Source organism: Protobothrops mucrosquamatus, unplaced genomic scaffold (genome assembly GCF_001527695.2).
Source record: "Protobothrops mucrosquamatus isolate PMUCROS unplaced genomic scaffold, P.Mucros_1.0 scaffold490, whole genome shotgun sequence".
NCBI classification, from domain to species: domain Eukaryota; kingdom Metazoa; phylum Chordata; class Lepidosauria; order Squamata; family Viperidae; genus Protobothrops; species Protobothrops mucrosquamatus.
The window spans coordinates 111,327-129,851 of NW_015386808.1; the positions used below are offsets into that span (position 1 = coordinate 111,327).

The 18,525-nt window shown below is 42.5% G+C and overlaps 1 protein-coding gene across 1 annotated transcript in view; it reads right to left on the reverse strand.

Annotated features, from left to right (window-relative positions):
* The window catches only part of LOC107288161 (AF4/FMR2 family member 3-like), a gene marked incomplete at its 3' end in the record, with an annotated part of 256,331 nt that overhangs the window by 110,174 nt on the left and 127,632 nt on the right, over positions 1–18,525 (reverse strand). The window contains exon 8 of the mRNA XM_029284284.1: positions 5,290–5,376. Coding sequence (XP_029140117.1) covers positions 5,290–5,376 — 87 coding nt within the window. The remainder of the gene's footprint in view (positions 1–5,289; positions 5,377–18,525) is intronic.

Below are 18,525 nucleotides of genomic sequence, written 5' to 3' on the forward strand. Positions count from 1 at the left end.
TGCAACGATTGTTGAACGATTTTGAAATTTTTTATATATTTCCTGAAAATATTCAATGGGCTTGTCCTTATCATTTGGATGCTTTGTAGAAAGATGTTCTCACAATCGACTTGGCTTCATTGCCTCATTGGATAATGTTTTATGACACAATAAACACATTGGATGTTGTTTATTTACAACAGATTCTATGAAACCCATCCTCAGATACTCTGGCAAATAGCCACGAGCGTATTTCTTTTTTTGAGACATGGACTCACAATATTTCACAATATTTTGTTTGAAGCTGTAGGCACGTGCTCACTCTCACAAATCTAACTGCATACTGACCAGTGCGACCGCAAACAAAAGATCCTGCGCCATGTATCGAAGTCTGTGCATACCTCTCGTGCATTGTGGATTGGGTTTGGGGGGGTGCCGGCTACCAGCTCTGCTTGTCTGTTACAGCTGGGTGGTGTGGGGGGAGATGTGCGAGCTATTCTGAGATGAGGCTCTTTTGTTTGCGGTTGCACTATAGCGCCATTTAGTTTCACTTACGTAACGTGAACTAAACTCATGCGCGGGCGATAAAAATGGTATATTTTCAGAAATTTAAATTGTCACGGGGAATTTTATGAAAACCTAATGAAAATGTTTTTAAATAATGCTATGAATTTTTTTAAAAAAGTCAATTAAATTAAAAAAAGGAAAGTGCGACAAAACCCCTACCGCCCACCATGAAAGCTGGAACGCCCACTAGTGGGCAGTAGGGACCAGGTTGACTACCACTGCTTTATATGCTATGTACTCTAAATTCTCCATTGACTGCGATAGAATTGACCATCCTTATCAGATGACTTTATTGGCTCAGTTCATTATATTTGACAAGTGAAAAAAGGAAACATCTGCATAAATTAAATCAATCCATAATAATAATGGCTCAACAACATTCAGAGAATTAAATGAATATTTGTATGGCGTGTCATATACTCGACAATTCCTGAGTGAGCCAAAGCTGAAGTACTCATATTATGAGTCTAACTAAGGATCTTTCAAATCAGATCCTTAGTAAGTAGAAATAATCTGTGATGGCAGACGACCCAGATCCTCCATTTACAGAGTTTTCATTTCAAAGACCCTCCTTATTTTACCCATAAACACTGAATTCCCCTGATGGGAGATGGAAAAGTACAGGAACTAATTCAGATATGAAAGCTAGTCTTCTCCAAACTAAAATTATTTTATATTGGCACACATTTTGTACTTAGGTAGTCCTCAACTTACAACAGTTCATTCAGTGACTGTTCAAAGTTACAATGGCACTGCAAAAAGCGACTTATGACCGTTTTTCACACAACCATTGTGGCATCCCCATGGTCATTTGATCAAAATTCAGATGTTTGGCAATTGACTCATATTTATGATGGTTGCAGTGTCCTGGGGTTGGATGATCCTCTTTTGCAACTTTCTGACAAGCAAAGTCAATTGGGAAGCCAGATTCACTCAACAACTGTATTACCAACTTAACATCTGCAATGATTCGCTTAACAAATTTGGCAAGAAAAGTCGTAAAATGGGGCAAAATTCACTTAACAAATGTCTCAGCAACAGAAATTTTGGGGTCAATTGTGGTTGTAAATCGAGGAGTGCCTGTATGTTCTAATATACAGTGATCTCAGATTAACAAATATGTTTACGTACAGAGCTTCTTGTAGTTGCTTAACAGTTTCAGTTGGTCCCTTTTAACTTACACATTTCTAAATGCAGTCCCTGCTTTATTATGTTAACTGCTTCAGTCAGTTTGGCAGTACTTTCCTTCTCCAGAAAGGAAGCCCGAAAGGAGGAATACTTTTTCTTTTTCCTGAGCCTCCTGGGAATGAGAAACTTGGACATACTTCCCTTGGTCAGTCATTCCAGTGCAGCGCTAGTCCTCTGCAGAACTCCCTTGAGTTTGCTTAACTATTAGACCTCAGTCTGCTTTCTCTGAGGATCTTTTCTTCAACTAAAGTACCTGCTTTCCTCCAATGGCATCAGCTCTTCCTCCTTGATACACATACAGCATCTCCAATTCACAATGTAACATGCAGCGTGACTATTGCACCACTTTCCCTGGCAAATCTCTCCTTTATAAATCTTACATTGGAAGGAAGATTTGCTTACTCACTGGTAACTTAATTAATCCAAGACCCTTCTAGCTTTTACATACATGGAAGACTTTATGCAGTTGGCAAACAGGAAGAAATTCCAACTTTGAGACCAAAGTACAATCCAGCCAAGTCTATCGAAACTCCCCAACAAAATACACTCTTTCAGGAAAAGCACAGCCCATTTTGCCATGTTTAATAAGTGAAATTATAAGAAATCTCACTTGAATGCCTTCAACTGGGAAAGCCCAGATTTGCATATCGAAGGAAGGAAGGAAGGAAGGAAGGAAGGAAGGAAGGAAGGAAGGAAGGAAGGAAGGAAGGAAGGAAGGAAGGAAGGAAGGAAGGAAGGATCGTGTGCCAGATTTTCCACATAATTTCTCCTTTAGGTTTATAAATTGTACAGCAAGGAGGCAGAGAAATTGAGTAATCAGATTTCCTAGTTGCCAGATTTGGGCCTGAACACTGTAACAGCAATGTGAATAGTATGAGGCCCTACCACTGTGGTATTTAATCACTGATAAGGAAAATATTTTGAAATATTTTTCATTCTTCATGCATTCAAATGAAAAATTAAGTCTATGAAAATAAATGTAAAGACAAACAACAGATCTGGCTCTTCACATATCAATATTCCAATACAGTATTTAATTCAATACTGAAATACAAATGCTTCAAACAAGGCAAATCAGACATTTTTAAAAGCATTTTTTTTCAGTAAAGAGAGACATTTACTAGAGAGAAAACAGAGAATTCCATATAAAGACTTTGTCACAGGTTATTTTACATATACTCAGGTTAGTAACCTCAGAGACCCAATACAAGCACACTTGGCCTTTAGGCAACACACCAACAAGTACTAAAAGACTGGTACTCACAGTTTACTATGCCATTTTCTCCTATACTATTACAACTTGTTTCTTTACTACTACTTCTCTTTGTGAACTCTATTTCTGGAGAATAGTAACCGCAAACTATATTTTCCTTAGGTTGTTTCAGGTTGTTTTAGTTTCCCAAATGAACACCACAACTCCAACATTGTCTGCCCCAGCTGCTTCTCTACTTAGCTATTATAGCCACCAGTTGCAGGGCTGGCTAGAGAGAGATCTTAAAGGGACAGGACACCAGCAGACCAGGTGCTGGCCATTTTGCAGGATGCTTGTCCTCTAAGACAGGAGTCCCCAACCCCCAGTCCGTGGATTGGCACCGGTCCACAGCATACCAGAAACCGGCCAACGCAAACAAGCAAAGTCCATTTGCTGGATACAGACAGCACACGAAACTATGCCCCCTTGGTCCATGGAAAAACCTCTCTCCATGGAACCGGTCCCTGGTGCCCAAAAAGTTGAGGGCCTCTGCTCTAAGATACTTCAAGCTGAACAGTTATAATTAGTATGGCCCATCACTGGGCAAATTTTCAAAACATTAAGGAGATTAAAAGTTTTGATTATGCTTTTCTCAAAAATGTAAAGTTCTCCTAAGTGAAATAATTCAATAAACAAAAGCTAACTATAATTTGTAAAAAAGAAAGAAAGAAAAGAAACCATTAAAGGTTCTTTTTAAGCCATCTCAGTTAAAAACAGGAAAGTATTTAAACTCAACATTTCATTTTTATGTATTTAATGAATACTTTTTGCTCTCTTTAGGGAACACAAAATGAGAGTTAAATCTTTCAGAAATAATGTAGTCAGAATACCAACGTGGGAAGCCCCCCTCCCTTTCCTAGAGAATGAAATATTTTGGGGACTATTAAAAGAAGCAGAATATTACATTTCCCCTAAAGGAGAAAAGGAGAGACATCTTCTTAAAGGCAGAAAATTGCCCAAGTCTTCCTGCTATAGGAAAACAGTGTCAAGCAGAAACTTGAAGAAGCTAATCTTTAGGAATGGAGATTTTGTAATCCATTCAGAAAGATTGGGCCACCGTATTTATAAACAAATGCCTTCAGCCACAGCTTCCACACAAGGTTGGAACTGATGGGATTAGAAAAACAAAGACTCCTAAAATCTACATTCCACACCCAGCTCCAAGGACAAGGCATAACCTCCCAGGCACAATGGGAGTCAGGCAACAATAATTAGAATACTAAAAGGGCACACTCAAGCACAGGACAAATTACATTTCACAACAAACAGGCATCTTAAACACAAAGCCCCAAAGAATGTATAAAAACCTACCTACTCTCAACTCCATTTTGTCAACTGTCCCAGAACCACATTCTGTTTTTGGTTCTGCTCATCAATAAACAGACCTTCTTTCCTAAGCAGCTAGCCTCCATTTTATTTTTCAGCGTCTTTCTCCTGGCTTGGAATCAGATTTTAAAATGGTAAAATTTGCAACTCTTACTAATATATAGAGGTTTCACAAACAATTTCTTCTAATAGAAATAATTTTGACATAGACTTATTTTCTCTATTCTTTTATGCAGTTTCAATTATTTTTCTGAAGAAAAGTTTCTCCAATTTGTGCTTTTAACATAAAAAACAGAGGTTAAACCTCTATTTTAAGAATATCTGTAATACATACTTTTAAAAACAGAAGTATTCCTTATCTTTGTTCCTATTTATACCTCTATCTTCATCTATCTAAATATAAAAACATATCTCATTGATCCAGCAAGTCTTGGAAGCTAAGACTGGAGAAGAAACATTAGAGATTTTCAGAGCTGCTGGCTAGAAAGCAAAATATATCCTGGAAGAAGCAGAAGCAAACTGGTTCCAGGAAAACTTCATTAATAAAATTGTGCGCAACCAAGCTCTTAATTATATAAGAATTTTCAGAAATATGGAGTCCTTGTGGTTTCTGAGCTTGGTTGCTTGCAGATGTTTCATGAGCAACATATATTCAAACTATCTGTTCTTTCTGCTATTTATTTCTTATCTAGAAACTGTGCAGAGTTTTACTACCAAAAAATGGATCCTAGCAAAATTCTCTTCAATGCTATCACACATATCATGGCAAAGTCCATAAAAACCTCTGATAATATATTTTATTTCTTTGCTTTTACAAACCATTTGTTTATATTCACATTCAAATACAAAATATAGTCATTAAATAAGGAAATGTGTTTTTATTTAAACACTTTTGACAAAACTGCCTGTCCAAAAATTACAGCAAAATGCTCCTTGTCAGAATAGAGGAAAATGATGACTGGGTTAAAGCAATTTACCTTGTTTGTGAACAGAAACCTGGTTTTTTCCACTTTGCCAGGTGTGTGGACAGCAGAAATTGGTGGAGGCCAAGTGTGGGTCATTTCCTTAGAAAAAAAATGAGAGAAATTTCAAAAATATAAGGCATTAAGATATTTTAAACTTGAAAACCTAAATTCTAAAACAAAGGATTTTATGGCAGTTTTGTTGTCAATATATTCATTTTTTTAATAACAAAAACCCCAGCCACACCAATATGCATGAAAAAATGATTCCACCCATTTTCCATTATCTCACCCTCTGTCAGCCCTCTCAGGTAAAACAGACAGGAAACATAACTAGATGAAGTGATTTTACTTCATTGTACAGAATCTTGTAAGTCTCAAAATACATATTTTTAACTATTTGATCCAATAGGGCAGGTCCTTCCTAAGATTATTTCTCTCACTGTTAAGCCACTGACGGCTCCTGCTTCTCTTACCTACAGTATTTGTTTCCTTCCTCTCTTCCCTCTCATTCCCCAAGATCATCCATGCATTTCTTTACACCAGACATGTCAAACACAAGGCCCGGGGCGCAGATGTGGCCCGCGAAGTGAATTCATGTGGCCCGCGAAGCCATCCTGGAAACAGTGAGGGAACGGTCCCCCTGCCTTGGCTCTGCCCAGGCTGGCCAGGAGCCAATGTACAATTTTGTGGTGGCCATCTATGCTGAAACGCATTCAGTCTTAGCTCCACAAGGCCATCTGGAAACAGCGAGGAATCAGCCCCTGCCACATCGCCCCCGCCCCCTGGGTGCATGCTAGGGAGGTGTCACCTTTGTGAGGAATGAAGAAATGCACCATCGCCTGGAAGTGGCCAGCAAATGGCCCTCACCTACTTCACATATCCGTCTTGATGGGCTCCAGGGGAAGGGTTTCGGCAGGCAGCGGGGCGCTCTCCTCACAGCGCTGAGGCTGAGCTGGCGGCGTGAATCTGATGAGAAGCGCGAGGCCTCCCAGCTCCCAGTCTCAGCAGGTAGCAAGGTGCGAAGCTGACGAGCTTCGCACTGCCCGGCTCAACCTCTTGGCGCTGTGAGGAAAGCGCCCAATGCCTGCCAAAAATGGGCAGGCTGGGGGCTGGGCGGCCTCGTGCTAGTTTTTGGATTCATGCCGCCTGGCTCAGCCTCTCAGCACTGTGAGGAGAGCGCCCCGCTGCCTGCCGAGACCGGGCAGGCTGGGGGGCATTGAGCAGGTAATGTTGACTCTCACACTGCTCATGGCATCCTCTCCCCCAGAGCCCACTAAGCCAGATATGTGAAGTAGGTGAGGGCCATGTGCTGATCACTTCCAAGCGATGGTGCATTTCTTCATTCCTCACAAAGGGTGACACCTCCCCAGCTGCATTTTTTGCCTGTTTTTCTCCCTCCCTCATCACAAATATTTTCTCACTACTCTGTACTTAGGAAGGAAGGAAGGAAAGAAGGAAAGAAAGAAAGAGAGGGAGGGTCTGAGGGAACTCCTGCCTTAATCCTGCCCTGCTGCCCTTTCACCATCCCCTTGCCCCCTCCTCCTGGCCTATCCTGGGGGTCTCCCATCCTATTGCTAAGGAAGCTTTGGATACAAAGCTGGGTCTCCTCCCATGGAGAGGGAATGGGCCTCCTTCTGACTTTGCCCTCGTACCCATCATGAGCAACCTGGCTAAGGAGAGCAAGCACAGCAGCAGCAGCCTTGAGGAGGAGATAAGTGCAGCTGGGCGCCCCCTTGGGGAAGTGGGGCTGGGCTTGGTGCCGCGGGTGCTCGAGGGTCAGGATGAGCGTTTGACCTCTGCTGCCCAGGTCTCCAGGCAGCCCGCACCACCATCCAGCCCCCCCCATGGCCTGAGAGGAACAGTAAAGCTCCTCCAGTGGACCATGCCTTGGCACTTGTCCTGGTCCCACCCCCTTCTGCCAGAGACCCTCAGATCTGTCCCACTCCTGCCCAGGCCCCCACAGGCATCCTTGACACGAACAATGTAGAGCTGGCCACGCCCACCCAGTAGGCCACACCCACTCCATCCACGCCCACCCAGTAGGCCGCACCCACCCGGCCCCCCAAGTGCAACCGCAATGCTGATGCGGCCCTCAATGAAATTGAGTTTGACACCCTTGCTTTACACCTTCCCCAAAAGCATGCTTCACAACCACACAGCCACCAAAGCTTGCCTGCTGCTTATTAATTGTGTATATCAGTGGTTTTTTTACTCTTGATAACTCTAAGATGTATGGACTTCAACTCCTAGTATTCCTCAGCCAGGATAAAGTCCACATATCTTAGAGTAGTCATGATAGAGAAACAGTGATGTATGTATTCAAAAGGAACCCAAAGATGCTTTTTCACGAGGCAACTGGACTTTCATGTTTTTCTTTGAAGACGTTTCGCTTCTCATCCAAGAAGCTTCTTCAGCTCGGACTGGATGATGGGGAATGAAAGTATTTATATTCCTTGCAGACAGTTGTTCATTTGCATTTTTTTAGCGAGTCGTTAGTACTGCCTAGAGGCTTATCTGTGTCTTCAGAGTGACCTGAGTAGTGCAAATGGGTGTGGAGCCTTCTTGGAACTGTTGAAAGAAGGCTCCACACCCATTTGCACTACTCAGATCACTCTGAAGACACAGATAAGCCTCCAGGTAGCACTAACGACTCGCTAAAAGAATGCAAATGAATAGCTGTCTGCAAGGATTATAAATCCTTTCATTCCCCAGCTGTTAATTGAATTGATTTGATTCTTTAATTGAACTGAATTGATTTTTGATTACTTTCATATGTTTTTGGTATGTTTTTGTTTTTGTTTACATTTTGAATTCTTTGAACTGTTATAAGCTGTCCTGATTATCAAATGATAGATAGGCTGGATGTAAATATAATAAACAAATAAATAAATAAATATATCCTTTGCAGCAGCTAGTCATTTGAGCCATTTTTCATTTGTTTTTCACTAACGTCTTCTATTATTATTATTAGTGAATATAAGATAGCTGACTCAGTACATAGATAATGACAAAACAGTATACATCATACTGAATCCTTCTTTCAGAGTTTTATTTTCCACTAAAAGGCAGTCTTTTATTTTATTGGATGCCACAAAAATTACAGAATATCATCTCTGCAGGGGACATAAGTCAATCATTTTTCAAGCAGCTTCAGTACCTGAATAGTCTATTGGACAAGATCACTTGTTGTGAGAGTCTTTTTTATAATGGTTGTGGTAATATTAGAGGCGTGAATGCCTATGTACTTTTATGCAGATCATGCTTAGAATCTGAACAATTTGCAATGAATATTAAATAGAATGATGCAGTAAGGAGTATAGCTCTGAAAATTAATGCTTGAAAAATCAAGGTAGTTGTGTTTCACATGGACAATAGACTGAAAACTGAAAATTATACATAAACGAGAAAATACCAGAGAAAGTAGACAATTTTTATACTGTGCTTTTTCCTCTAGGAACTCAAGACAGATAGATAGTTACTGGCTCAGTTATTCAGGTTGCAGGTTCAGGTTAAAGCTGAATTTGGGTCTCTCTAGTCCTAATCCAATATGACACTGACTTTTAGTGTATTTTTGCAGAATGTTTAGTAAAGACAAGAAATGGAGACATTTTAAGACATGCAAATACTAATAGAAAGCTAGTGAGAGATCTTGAGATCCCGCGAGAAATTAGAAAGTTTGACTGAACTTTTTTTTTATCCCACAAACACAGCGAAGGCTGGGAAGCAAACAGAGAAATGCAATGCAGCTGAAAGGCAGATTAGTACAGTTAAAAAAACCGCTTGGGGGAGGCGAGGGCATCTGGGCGGTGGTGGGTGCGGCAACCTTACCCTGCGCAGGTTAGACAGGTGTCTGGCAGGTGGAGGGAAGCAACTCCACCCCCCTGCCACCTGCCGGCTGCTGCAGCAGCAGCAGTCAGCCGAGCGGAAGGCGATCTAGCGGGAGCAGCCAGTAGAGGCCAAAAGCGCCCAGCTGCACCTGCCGGGGCCCAAAGAACACCAGGTTCAGCCCTTAGCCCGGCACCTGCAGTACTGAGTTGTGGTGCAAGGTGGCGCTCAAGCAGCCCAAAGGTGTGGTTCCACTTGCAGCTGCTGGCGAAGGGCCCTGGCAGGCTGGCAGTGGGACCACACTCCGGATCTGGGCCAACTCACCCCATGCCAGGCTCGGGGCCCTTTCTGCCGCCACCCAGCACAGCCACACTGGTACCATACCTGGTCCGCCACCACGCTCTCGCTGCCGCATTGCTTCTCCACCCCATGCACAGGCCCCGCCCCATCCCCATGCGCTCGCGGCCTATTGGTACCAGTAAGGGCAAAAAGTAAGCCCTCTCCGAAAGTAAAACTTATTGCTTACTTCAGAGCCCAAAAGAAAGTAAGGCAGGGACTTACTTTCAGGGAAACACAGTAGAACCTTTTATATAAATTTTCTTTATAAGTAGCTGCCCTCATTATTTTGTAGTTTCTTTCCCATAGGTTTTGCCATTTTTCTAGCTCTACATTGTGCCCAAAGTTTTTTGCCCAAGTTATCATTGTTTCTTTAACTTGTTCATCTTCCATCTTTAAATTTAACAGAAAGCTGTACAGTTTCTTAATCAATTTGTCATCTGATGACAATAGTATCTGATCTAACATTGTTTGGTCTTTGTAAAAACCATATATTTTTGCATCTTTCTCATATCTCATTTGCATTTGCAGGTGTAGCCACCATGATAACTCAATGACTTGTGCTTCCAATTCTTGTTTAGTTTGTGGTTTCCCATCAGTATTCAAAATATCTTTAAAAGTCGCAAGTTTCTCAGGGTGTACAAACGCCTCCATTGTCGAAATCCATCCTGGTATTTTCATGTAAGTTCTTAATTTTACCTTTTCCCATGACAAAAGCAGTACATTTTGAAAGTATTTGTGAATTTTGTTCTTCCCATACCATAGGAAAGCATGCCATCCAAGTTGTAGGTCATGCCCTTCTAGGTATAATAGTCTTTTATTTCTAAGAGTTATCCATTCTTTTAACCATGTTAGTGCGGCTGCTTGATAGTACAAGACCCAGTCAGGTAGGCCAAAGCCTCCATTTTCTTTTGCTTCTTGTAACATTTTCAGTCTGATTCTAGCTTTTTTCCCCCTTGACAGATAAATTTCAATATCGATGTATTTAATTCATCAAAAAAATGTTGTCAATTTTTATTGGTATTGTTTGAAATAAAAAGAGTAGTTTTGGTAAAATATTCATTTTCACCATCGCTATTCTTCCCTGGATTGATAGGTGTAGATTTTTCCATTTTTCCAAATCTAGTTTTATTTGTTTTAATATTTTTACACAATTATCTTCTTTTATTGTTGCACATATTGCTGTTAAATATATTCCCAAGTATTTAACTTTCTTAACTAGTTGAAGATCTGTTTTTACTGATAGTTGGTTTTTTTGTTTATCTGTGAGGTTTTTAACTTTAACTTTAGTCTTTTCTCCGTTAATTTTCACTCCTGCTACTTCTCCAAATTCTTCAAACTTTGCTAATAATTTAAGACTTGCCTCTAACGGATCATCAAATATAAATACCAGGTCATCTGTAAATGCTTGTAATTTGTACTTTTCATCTTTTATCTCCATTTCTTTGATTTCTGGATCCTGTCTAACATTCCTGTTCAACACTAGCAAAGTTAAGATAAATAATAACAATAACAACAACAACGACAACGATAACAACAACAATAATAATAATAAAAATAATAAAGTTGGAAGGGATCTTGGAGGTTATCTAGTCCAAACCCCTGCGCAGGCAGGAAACCCTATACCATTTCAGACAAATGGCTGTCCAGTCTCTTCTTAAAAACTTCCAGTGTTGGAGCATTCACTGCTTCTGGAGGCAGGTTGTTCCACTGATTAATTGTTCTAACTGTTAGGAAATTTCTCCTTAGTTCTAGGTTGCTTCTCTCTTTGGTTAGTTTCCATCCGTTGCTTCTTGTCCTGCCTTCAGGTGCTTTGGAGAATAGCTTGACTCCCTCTTCTTTGTGGCAACCCTTGAGATATTGGAACACTGCTATCATGTCCCCCCTCGTCCTTCTCTTCATTAAACTAGACATAACCAATTCCAGCAACCATTCTTTATATGTTTTAGCCTCCAGTCCCCTAATCACCTTTGTTGCTCTTCTCTGTACTCTTTCTAGAGCAGGGGTGTCAAACTCAATTTCATTGAGGGCTGCATCAGCATTGCGGTTGCACTTGGGGGGCCGGGTGGGTGCGGCCTACTGGGTGGGCGTGGATGGAGTGGGTGTGGCCTACTGGGTGGGCGTGGCCAGCTCTACATTATTCGTGTCAAGGGTGCCTGTGGGGGCCTGGGCAGGAGTGGGACAGATCTGAGGGTCTCTGGCAGAAGGGGGTGGGACCAGGACAAGTGCCAAGGCATGGTCCACTGGAGGAGCCTCACTGTTCCTCTCAGGCCATGTGGGGGGGCTGGATGGTGGTGCGGGCTGCCTGGAGCCCTGGGCAGCAGAGGTCAAATGCTCAGACTGGCCCTAGAGCACCCGCGGCACCAAGCCCAGCCCCACTTCCCCAAGGGGGCGCCCAGCTGCACTTATCTCCTCCTCAAGGCTGCTGCTGCTGTGCTTGCTCTCCTTAGCTAGGTTGCTCATGATGGGTACAAGGGCAAAGTCAAAGGGAGGCCCATTCCCTCTCCATGGGAGGAGACCCGGCTTTGTATCCAAAGCTTCCTTAGCAGTAGGATGAGAGACCCCCAGGATAGGCCAGGAGGAGGGGGCAAGGGGATGGTGAAAGGGCAGCAGGGCAGGATTAAGGCAGGAGTTCCCTCAGACCCTCCCTCTCTTTTTTTCTTTCCTTCTTTCCTTCCTTCCTTCCTAAGTACAGAGTAGTGAGAAAATATTTGTGATGAGGGAGGGAGAAAAACAGGCAAAAAATGCAGCTGGGGAGGTGTCACCCTTTGTGAGGAATGAAGAAATGCACCATCGCTTGGAAGTGGTCAGCACATGGCCCTCACCTACTTCACATATCTGGCTTAGTGGGCTCTGGGGGAGGGGATGCCATGAGCAGCGTGAGATTCAACATTACCTGCGCAATGCCCCCCAGCCCCGAGCCTGCCCGGTCTTGGCAGGCCTCGGGGCTCTCTCCTCACAGCGCCGAGAGGCTGAGCCAGGCGGCATGAATCCCAAAACAAGCACAAGGCCGCCCAGCCCCCAGCCTGCCCGATTTCAGCAGGCAATAGGGCGCTTTCCTCACAGCGCCGAGAGGTTGAGCCGGGCGATGCGAAGCTCGTCAGCTTTGCACCTTGCTGCCTGCTGAAATTGGGCAGACTGGGAGCTGGGAGGCCTCGCGCCTCTCATCAGATTCACGCCGCCCAGCCCAGCCTCTCGGCGCTGTGAGGAGAGCACCCCACTGCCTGCCGAAACCCCTCCCCCTGGAGCCCATCAAGACAGATATGTGAAGTAGGTGAGGGCCATTTGCTGGCCACTTCCAGGCAATGGTGCATTTCTTCATTCCTCACAAAGGGTGACACCTCCCCAGCATGCACCCAGGGGGCGGGGCCGACGCGGCAGGGGCTGGTTCCTCGCTGTTTCCAGATGGCCTTGTGGAGCTAAGACTGAATGCGTTTCAGCATAGATGGCCACCACAAAATTGTACATTGGCTCCCGGCCGGCCTGGGCCAGGGTCAAGGCAGAGGGGGCCATTCCCTCACTGTTTCCAGGATGGCTTCGCGGGCCACATGAAACCACTTCGCGGGCCGCATCCGGCCCCCGGGCCTTGTGTTTGACATGTCTGTTCTAGAGTCTCAACATCTTTTTTACATTGTGGTGACCAAAACTGGATGCAGTATTCCAAGTGTGGCATTGTAAAGTGGTATTAACACTTCACGTGATCTTGATTCTATCCCTCTGTTAATGCAGCCTAGCGCTGTATTGGCTTTTTTGGCAGCTGCAGCACACTGCTGGTTCATATTTAAGTGATTGTCCACTGGGACTCCAAGATCCCTCTCACAGTTGCTACTATTGAGCAAGATACCACCTATACTATACCTGTGCATTTGATTTTTCTTTTCTTTTTTCTTTTCATAATTTTTTTTTATTTTTAATTGAACAACAAGTACAAATGATGCATTTACATACACCAGCAAAAAATACTCAAAACATTTTCGGATACGCTCGGCAGTCCCCGCCCTGCCTCCATCCTCATCCACTTTCCTCTCCTTCCTCCCCCTAACACCACAACCTCTCCTCCTTCCTTCTTACCCCTTCCTACATCCCCCCTGCCTTCTTAACCACCTCATCGAGTGCAGATTGGGGTACTAGCCGAGCATATCCTCTTATTAATACAATTCCATTATAAACCTATAATAATTAAATACATCAATTTATAATTTCCCCTTAATCCCCTCCCCGACTTCCCAGAACTAATTACAGGATTAAACACACCTCATAAAACAATCAATTATAAAAGAAACTTTAACTCAAATAATAAAAAAAACAAAAATTATACTCTATTTTAACACCAAAACTCAAAATATAATTATCCATCTTCCCCAAATCCAAATATCTAGAAATTAAACTTTTGGTAAAGAGAATATTAGTATCAGGGTAATTTATGTTTTAAATTTAGGAAATTTTATTATATTAATATATAGTAATTAGTAGACTATAGAATATTGTTTAAGTTTGGTATCATAATTAGGTTTTAAAATTTTTATATTCGAAGATAGGGTCGAGAGGTAAAACGTAGAGGGGGGTCAATAATGTCCTAATTTGTGTGGACATAAAGCAATCAGTTATAAAGGAAACTTTAACTCAAATAATCTTCCCCAAATCCAAATATCTAGAAATTAAACTTTACCATTTCTCTTATAATCATAGTCCCATTAAATACAAAATTTAAATCCTTTAAAATAATATAATTATATGTCATTAATCATCTGATGTCTTATAACAAATTCAAACCATAGCATTAATCCAAAATTTTAAAGATATAAGCTTCTATCCCAGCTCTCCATTTTGCATCTCCCCCCAGTTTTTCATTCTTTTTCACATCACTGATACAAAATCAACCTTCAAGATCAATAAGTCTTCCTTTTACATTTTATAACGTGTCCAAAATTTTTGCAAGTAGTAAGCCTGTAAGCTTCTTCCAAAGACACGAACAGCAACATCTTCAGCTGGTTTTCTCTGATGCATGACCCGTAAATTAATTCTATATAAACTTTTTTTTCTCAAAATTCCACCAGGGAGGTACACCAGGACCATAGCCAAATCTGTTACAGCTTCCTTTCCCAGCTTTCCAAACTTATCATTTTCCAAATCTCTACAATATAGCATATCATTTTGGGGTGTTTCCATAACATCTTCTTCAACCTCTTCACATAATTTATCCGCCCGTTGCTCTGTGCAATCTGGAACTATAAACCTCTGGAGGGCAGATGCCACAGCTTCATATGATTCTTCCAATCTCTTAACCCAGAGATCTTTAACTTCCACACCATGTTGCTTAACTGCTTGCATCAAAACATCCTGTAAGTCATTTATAATTAACGATAAAGGCATTTTCAGTAAATTCCACTCAGCAACCCAAAAAAAAATAAAAATTTCTTTCTCAATTTTTTTCTCAATTCCGCAGCCATTTTAAAACCATTCTCCAGACTTCTTTAAATATCACTTCAATAATCCAAAAGAGTGACAGTATTAATATCACCAACCAGTAGACATTACAATTTCATTGCAGCTAAAACTTTCCAGAGCCGGAGAAGCAACAATATATCTCTATCCAGTTTGTAGCCAAAAGAGAGTGAAAGTAAAAAACGAAAGTATTCCAGAGAAACGGCAATTCCGCAGCCATTTTCTCTCTCTTTAAATCTCCACAACAAAAAGAAGATGCTAGTATATTTTCAGAGTCAAAGTCACAGTCCACTGAAACTCCAAACCTCCTGTTTAGTTCCGTCTGCTTATAGTTTGAATACAAATACCTTTCAATAGCAGAGGTGGGAGCTGCATCTGGCTTCGCTCGAAATGAGTAGGAGCGAAGGCATCATGGGGCGCGGAGAACGTCCAGACTCCGGGCGAGCTAGCATCTCTCATCCCCGATTAAGGCAAAACCGGGGTGAGAGGAAGCTCTAGCCCTATCTGGACTAACTCACCCCCCCCTCTTCGCCCGAGGGATGAGGTTCCGAGCCGAGAGACAGCTAGCGAACGCTGTCTCTTCAGGCTTTGACGCGCTCCCAGACGGGCGGCTAACAAAAGCCGCCATGCGGTGCAGCCTGTCACCACCGGAAGTCCGAATTATCAATTTCTGAAACAAACCTGGCTGAAGCCATCTTTTTCGTTCTAACTTGCCACATAGTTTGGGAGGAAGTGCGGCACTGAAAGCATTGTTAGACTAAACACAGAGCGGTCCCGTGGGAACCAAGGTCATTCCCACGGGAGCTGGAAGGTGGAGAGAAGTGTCATGGAGCCTGCCAATTGCTTTCATTGTGTAGCATGATCAATAGCATAGTAGAGGGGAGCGATTTGTTACATTTAGTTACATTGAATCCCTGGGGGGATTCATCATCCAAGCGTATGCCAGCGATGTTGCAGTGGGAGCAGTTATGCTTCAGAAAAACAACAAGGGGGACCTGCAACCATGCGCGTATACCTCTAGGAAACTCACTGACACAGAGCGGCGTTGGGCTGTATGGGAGAAAGAGGCATTTGCAGTGTGATGGGCATTGCTAACCTGACATCATTTCCTAGAGGGGAGTAAGATACCCTTTGAAGTGTGGACTGACCATAAGAGCCTTGAAGTGCTTAGAACCCCACGCAAATTATCCCCCAAACAGGTTCGATGGGCGCAACATTTCAATCGTTTTAACTTCTCTCTCAAGTATATTCCTGCAGGGAAGAACTTCCTAGATCAGGGCTTTTCAACCGGTGGTACGCGTACCACTGGTGGTACGCGACCACCTGGCTGGTGGTACGCGGCGTCGCCTTCCTCCCCCTCCCCTGCGTCGCTTTCCTTCCCCCCCCCGCTCTGCTCGTTCCCAGCTCACTTGTTTGTGGAAAATGCTGCTTGGTGGCAGCCTGCACAAACCCTACCGAACGTGCCCTGCAGGGGGTGCACGAAGAGCGCAGGTGCAGAGCAAGGCCCCGCCCTCTCCAGGGACTCATTGTGCAGCAACCGGATTGACTTCTTCTGGTGCACGCAGGTCAGCGGGATCTGTATTGCCCTTCCCCTCCCTCTTCTTACTTCACAACAAGCGCTAGCCTCATAGCCCCTTCTGGGCTGGGAGAAGCGCACGCCGTTGCCTGTATCGCAGGCTTAAAGTCTGAAACAGCCGGGCTCTTGGCTGACTCATCGCCTTTCTCCCCCCCCCGTCAACTTTTCTACAAACCGGGAATCGTGGCTTAGTGGGGGCCTGGAGCGGGTCTCGGGGTGCCCGTGCACCCCTTGGATCAGACAAGTGAGCGATCGACTTTAGCCTTTGGGGAACAAAAGCCGGTCAGGGCTGATCTCTTCCTGCCCGGGAAGGCTGGAGAAGCCAGGAGAAAGTCAATTATTCGAGGGGGGGGGAGTCACTTCTTCATTTAAGGCAGTTTTGGAAAAGTAACTTTTGCTGGAAAGGAAAGCAGGTTTTCCCCTCCTTTTCTTGGATCGCCTTCTTTGCTTGGGCCTCTGTTGCCTGTATCGCAGGCTTAAAGTCTNTCTATCCCAGCTCTCCATTTTGCATCTCCCCCCAGTTTTTCATTCTTTTTCACATCACTGATACAAAATCAACCTTCAAGATCAATAAGTCTTCCTTTTACATTTTATAACGTGTCCGAAATTTTTGCAAGTAGTAAGCCTGTAAGCTTCTTCCAAAGACACGAACAGCAACATCTTCAGCTGGTTTTCTCTGATGCACAACCCGTAAATTAATTCTATATAAACTTTTTTTTCTCAAAATTCCACCAGGGAGGTACACCAGGACCATAGCCAAATCTGTTACAGCTTCCTTTCCCAACTTTCCAAACTTATCATTTTCCAAATCTCTACAATATAACATATCATTTTGGGGTGTTTCCATAACATCTTCTTCAACCTCTTCACATAATTTATCCGCCCGTTGCTCTGTGCAATCTGGAACTATAAACCTCTGGAGGGCAGATGCCACAGCTTCATATGATTCTTCCAATCTCTTAACCCAGAGATCTTTAACTTCCACATCATGTTGCTTAACTGCTTGCATCAAAACATCCTGTAAGTCATTTATAATTAACGATAAAGGCATTTTCAGTAAATTCCACTCAGCAACCCCCCAAAAAATAAAAATTTCTTTCTCACTTTTTTTCTCAATTCCGCAGCCATTTTAAAACCATTCTCCAGACTTCTTTAAATATCACTTCAATAATCCAAAAGAGTGACAGTATTAATATCACCAACCAGTAGACATCACAATTTCATTGCAGCTAAAACTTTCCAGAGCTGGAGAAGCAACAATGTATCTCTATCCAGTTTGTAGCCAAAAGAGAGTGAAAGTAAAAAACGAAAGTATTCCAGAGAAACGGCAATTCCGCAGCCATGCATTTGATTTTTCTTGCCTAAATGTAGAACCTTACTTTTTTCATTGTTGAATTTCATTTTGTTAGATAGCGCCCAATGTTCAAGTCTGTCAAGACCTTGTCTTGACATGGACATCCTTGTCTTGTGCCTTTTTTAATATGGAAACTCTTCATGCAATCTCCATTCACAATTATATTAGCTGTTTGTCTATGATAAACTGTTGAATTATATTCATAAAACTTTCTCCAAAATCCATATGGTTTAGTTGTTGAACCATAAATTGTCAATTGACGTTGTCAAAGGCTTTCTGTGCATCTAAAAAAATCAAAGCCATTTGTTTCGCTGGGTGAATTTCATAATATTCCAATGTGTCTAGAATTATTCTTAAATTGTTCTTTATTTGTCTCTTTGGTAAAAATCCATTTTGGTCTGAATGTATAAATTCAATCAAGAATCTCTTTGTCTTTCTGCTATTATTGAAGCAAAGATTTTATAATCTGCATTTGGTAGAGATATTGGTCTCTCGTTCTTTATTAAGGTCAAGTCTGTGTCTTCTTTGGGTATTAGCATAATATTGGCATCTATCCATGTATCTGATAATTTGGCTTTTAGTATTACCTCATTGCACACTTCTTGCATTTGTAAATTAATGTATCTTGTAAATGTTTGTAAAATTCTGCCGGTAGTCCATCTGGGCCTGATGTCTTATCAGTTTTTTGTCTTTTTATAGCTTCTGTCCATCA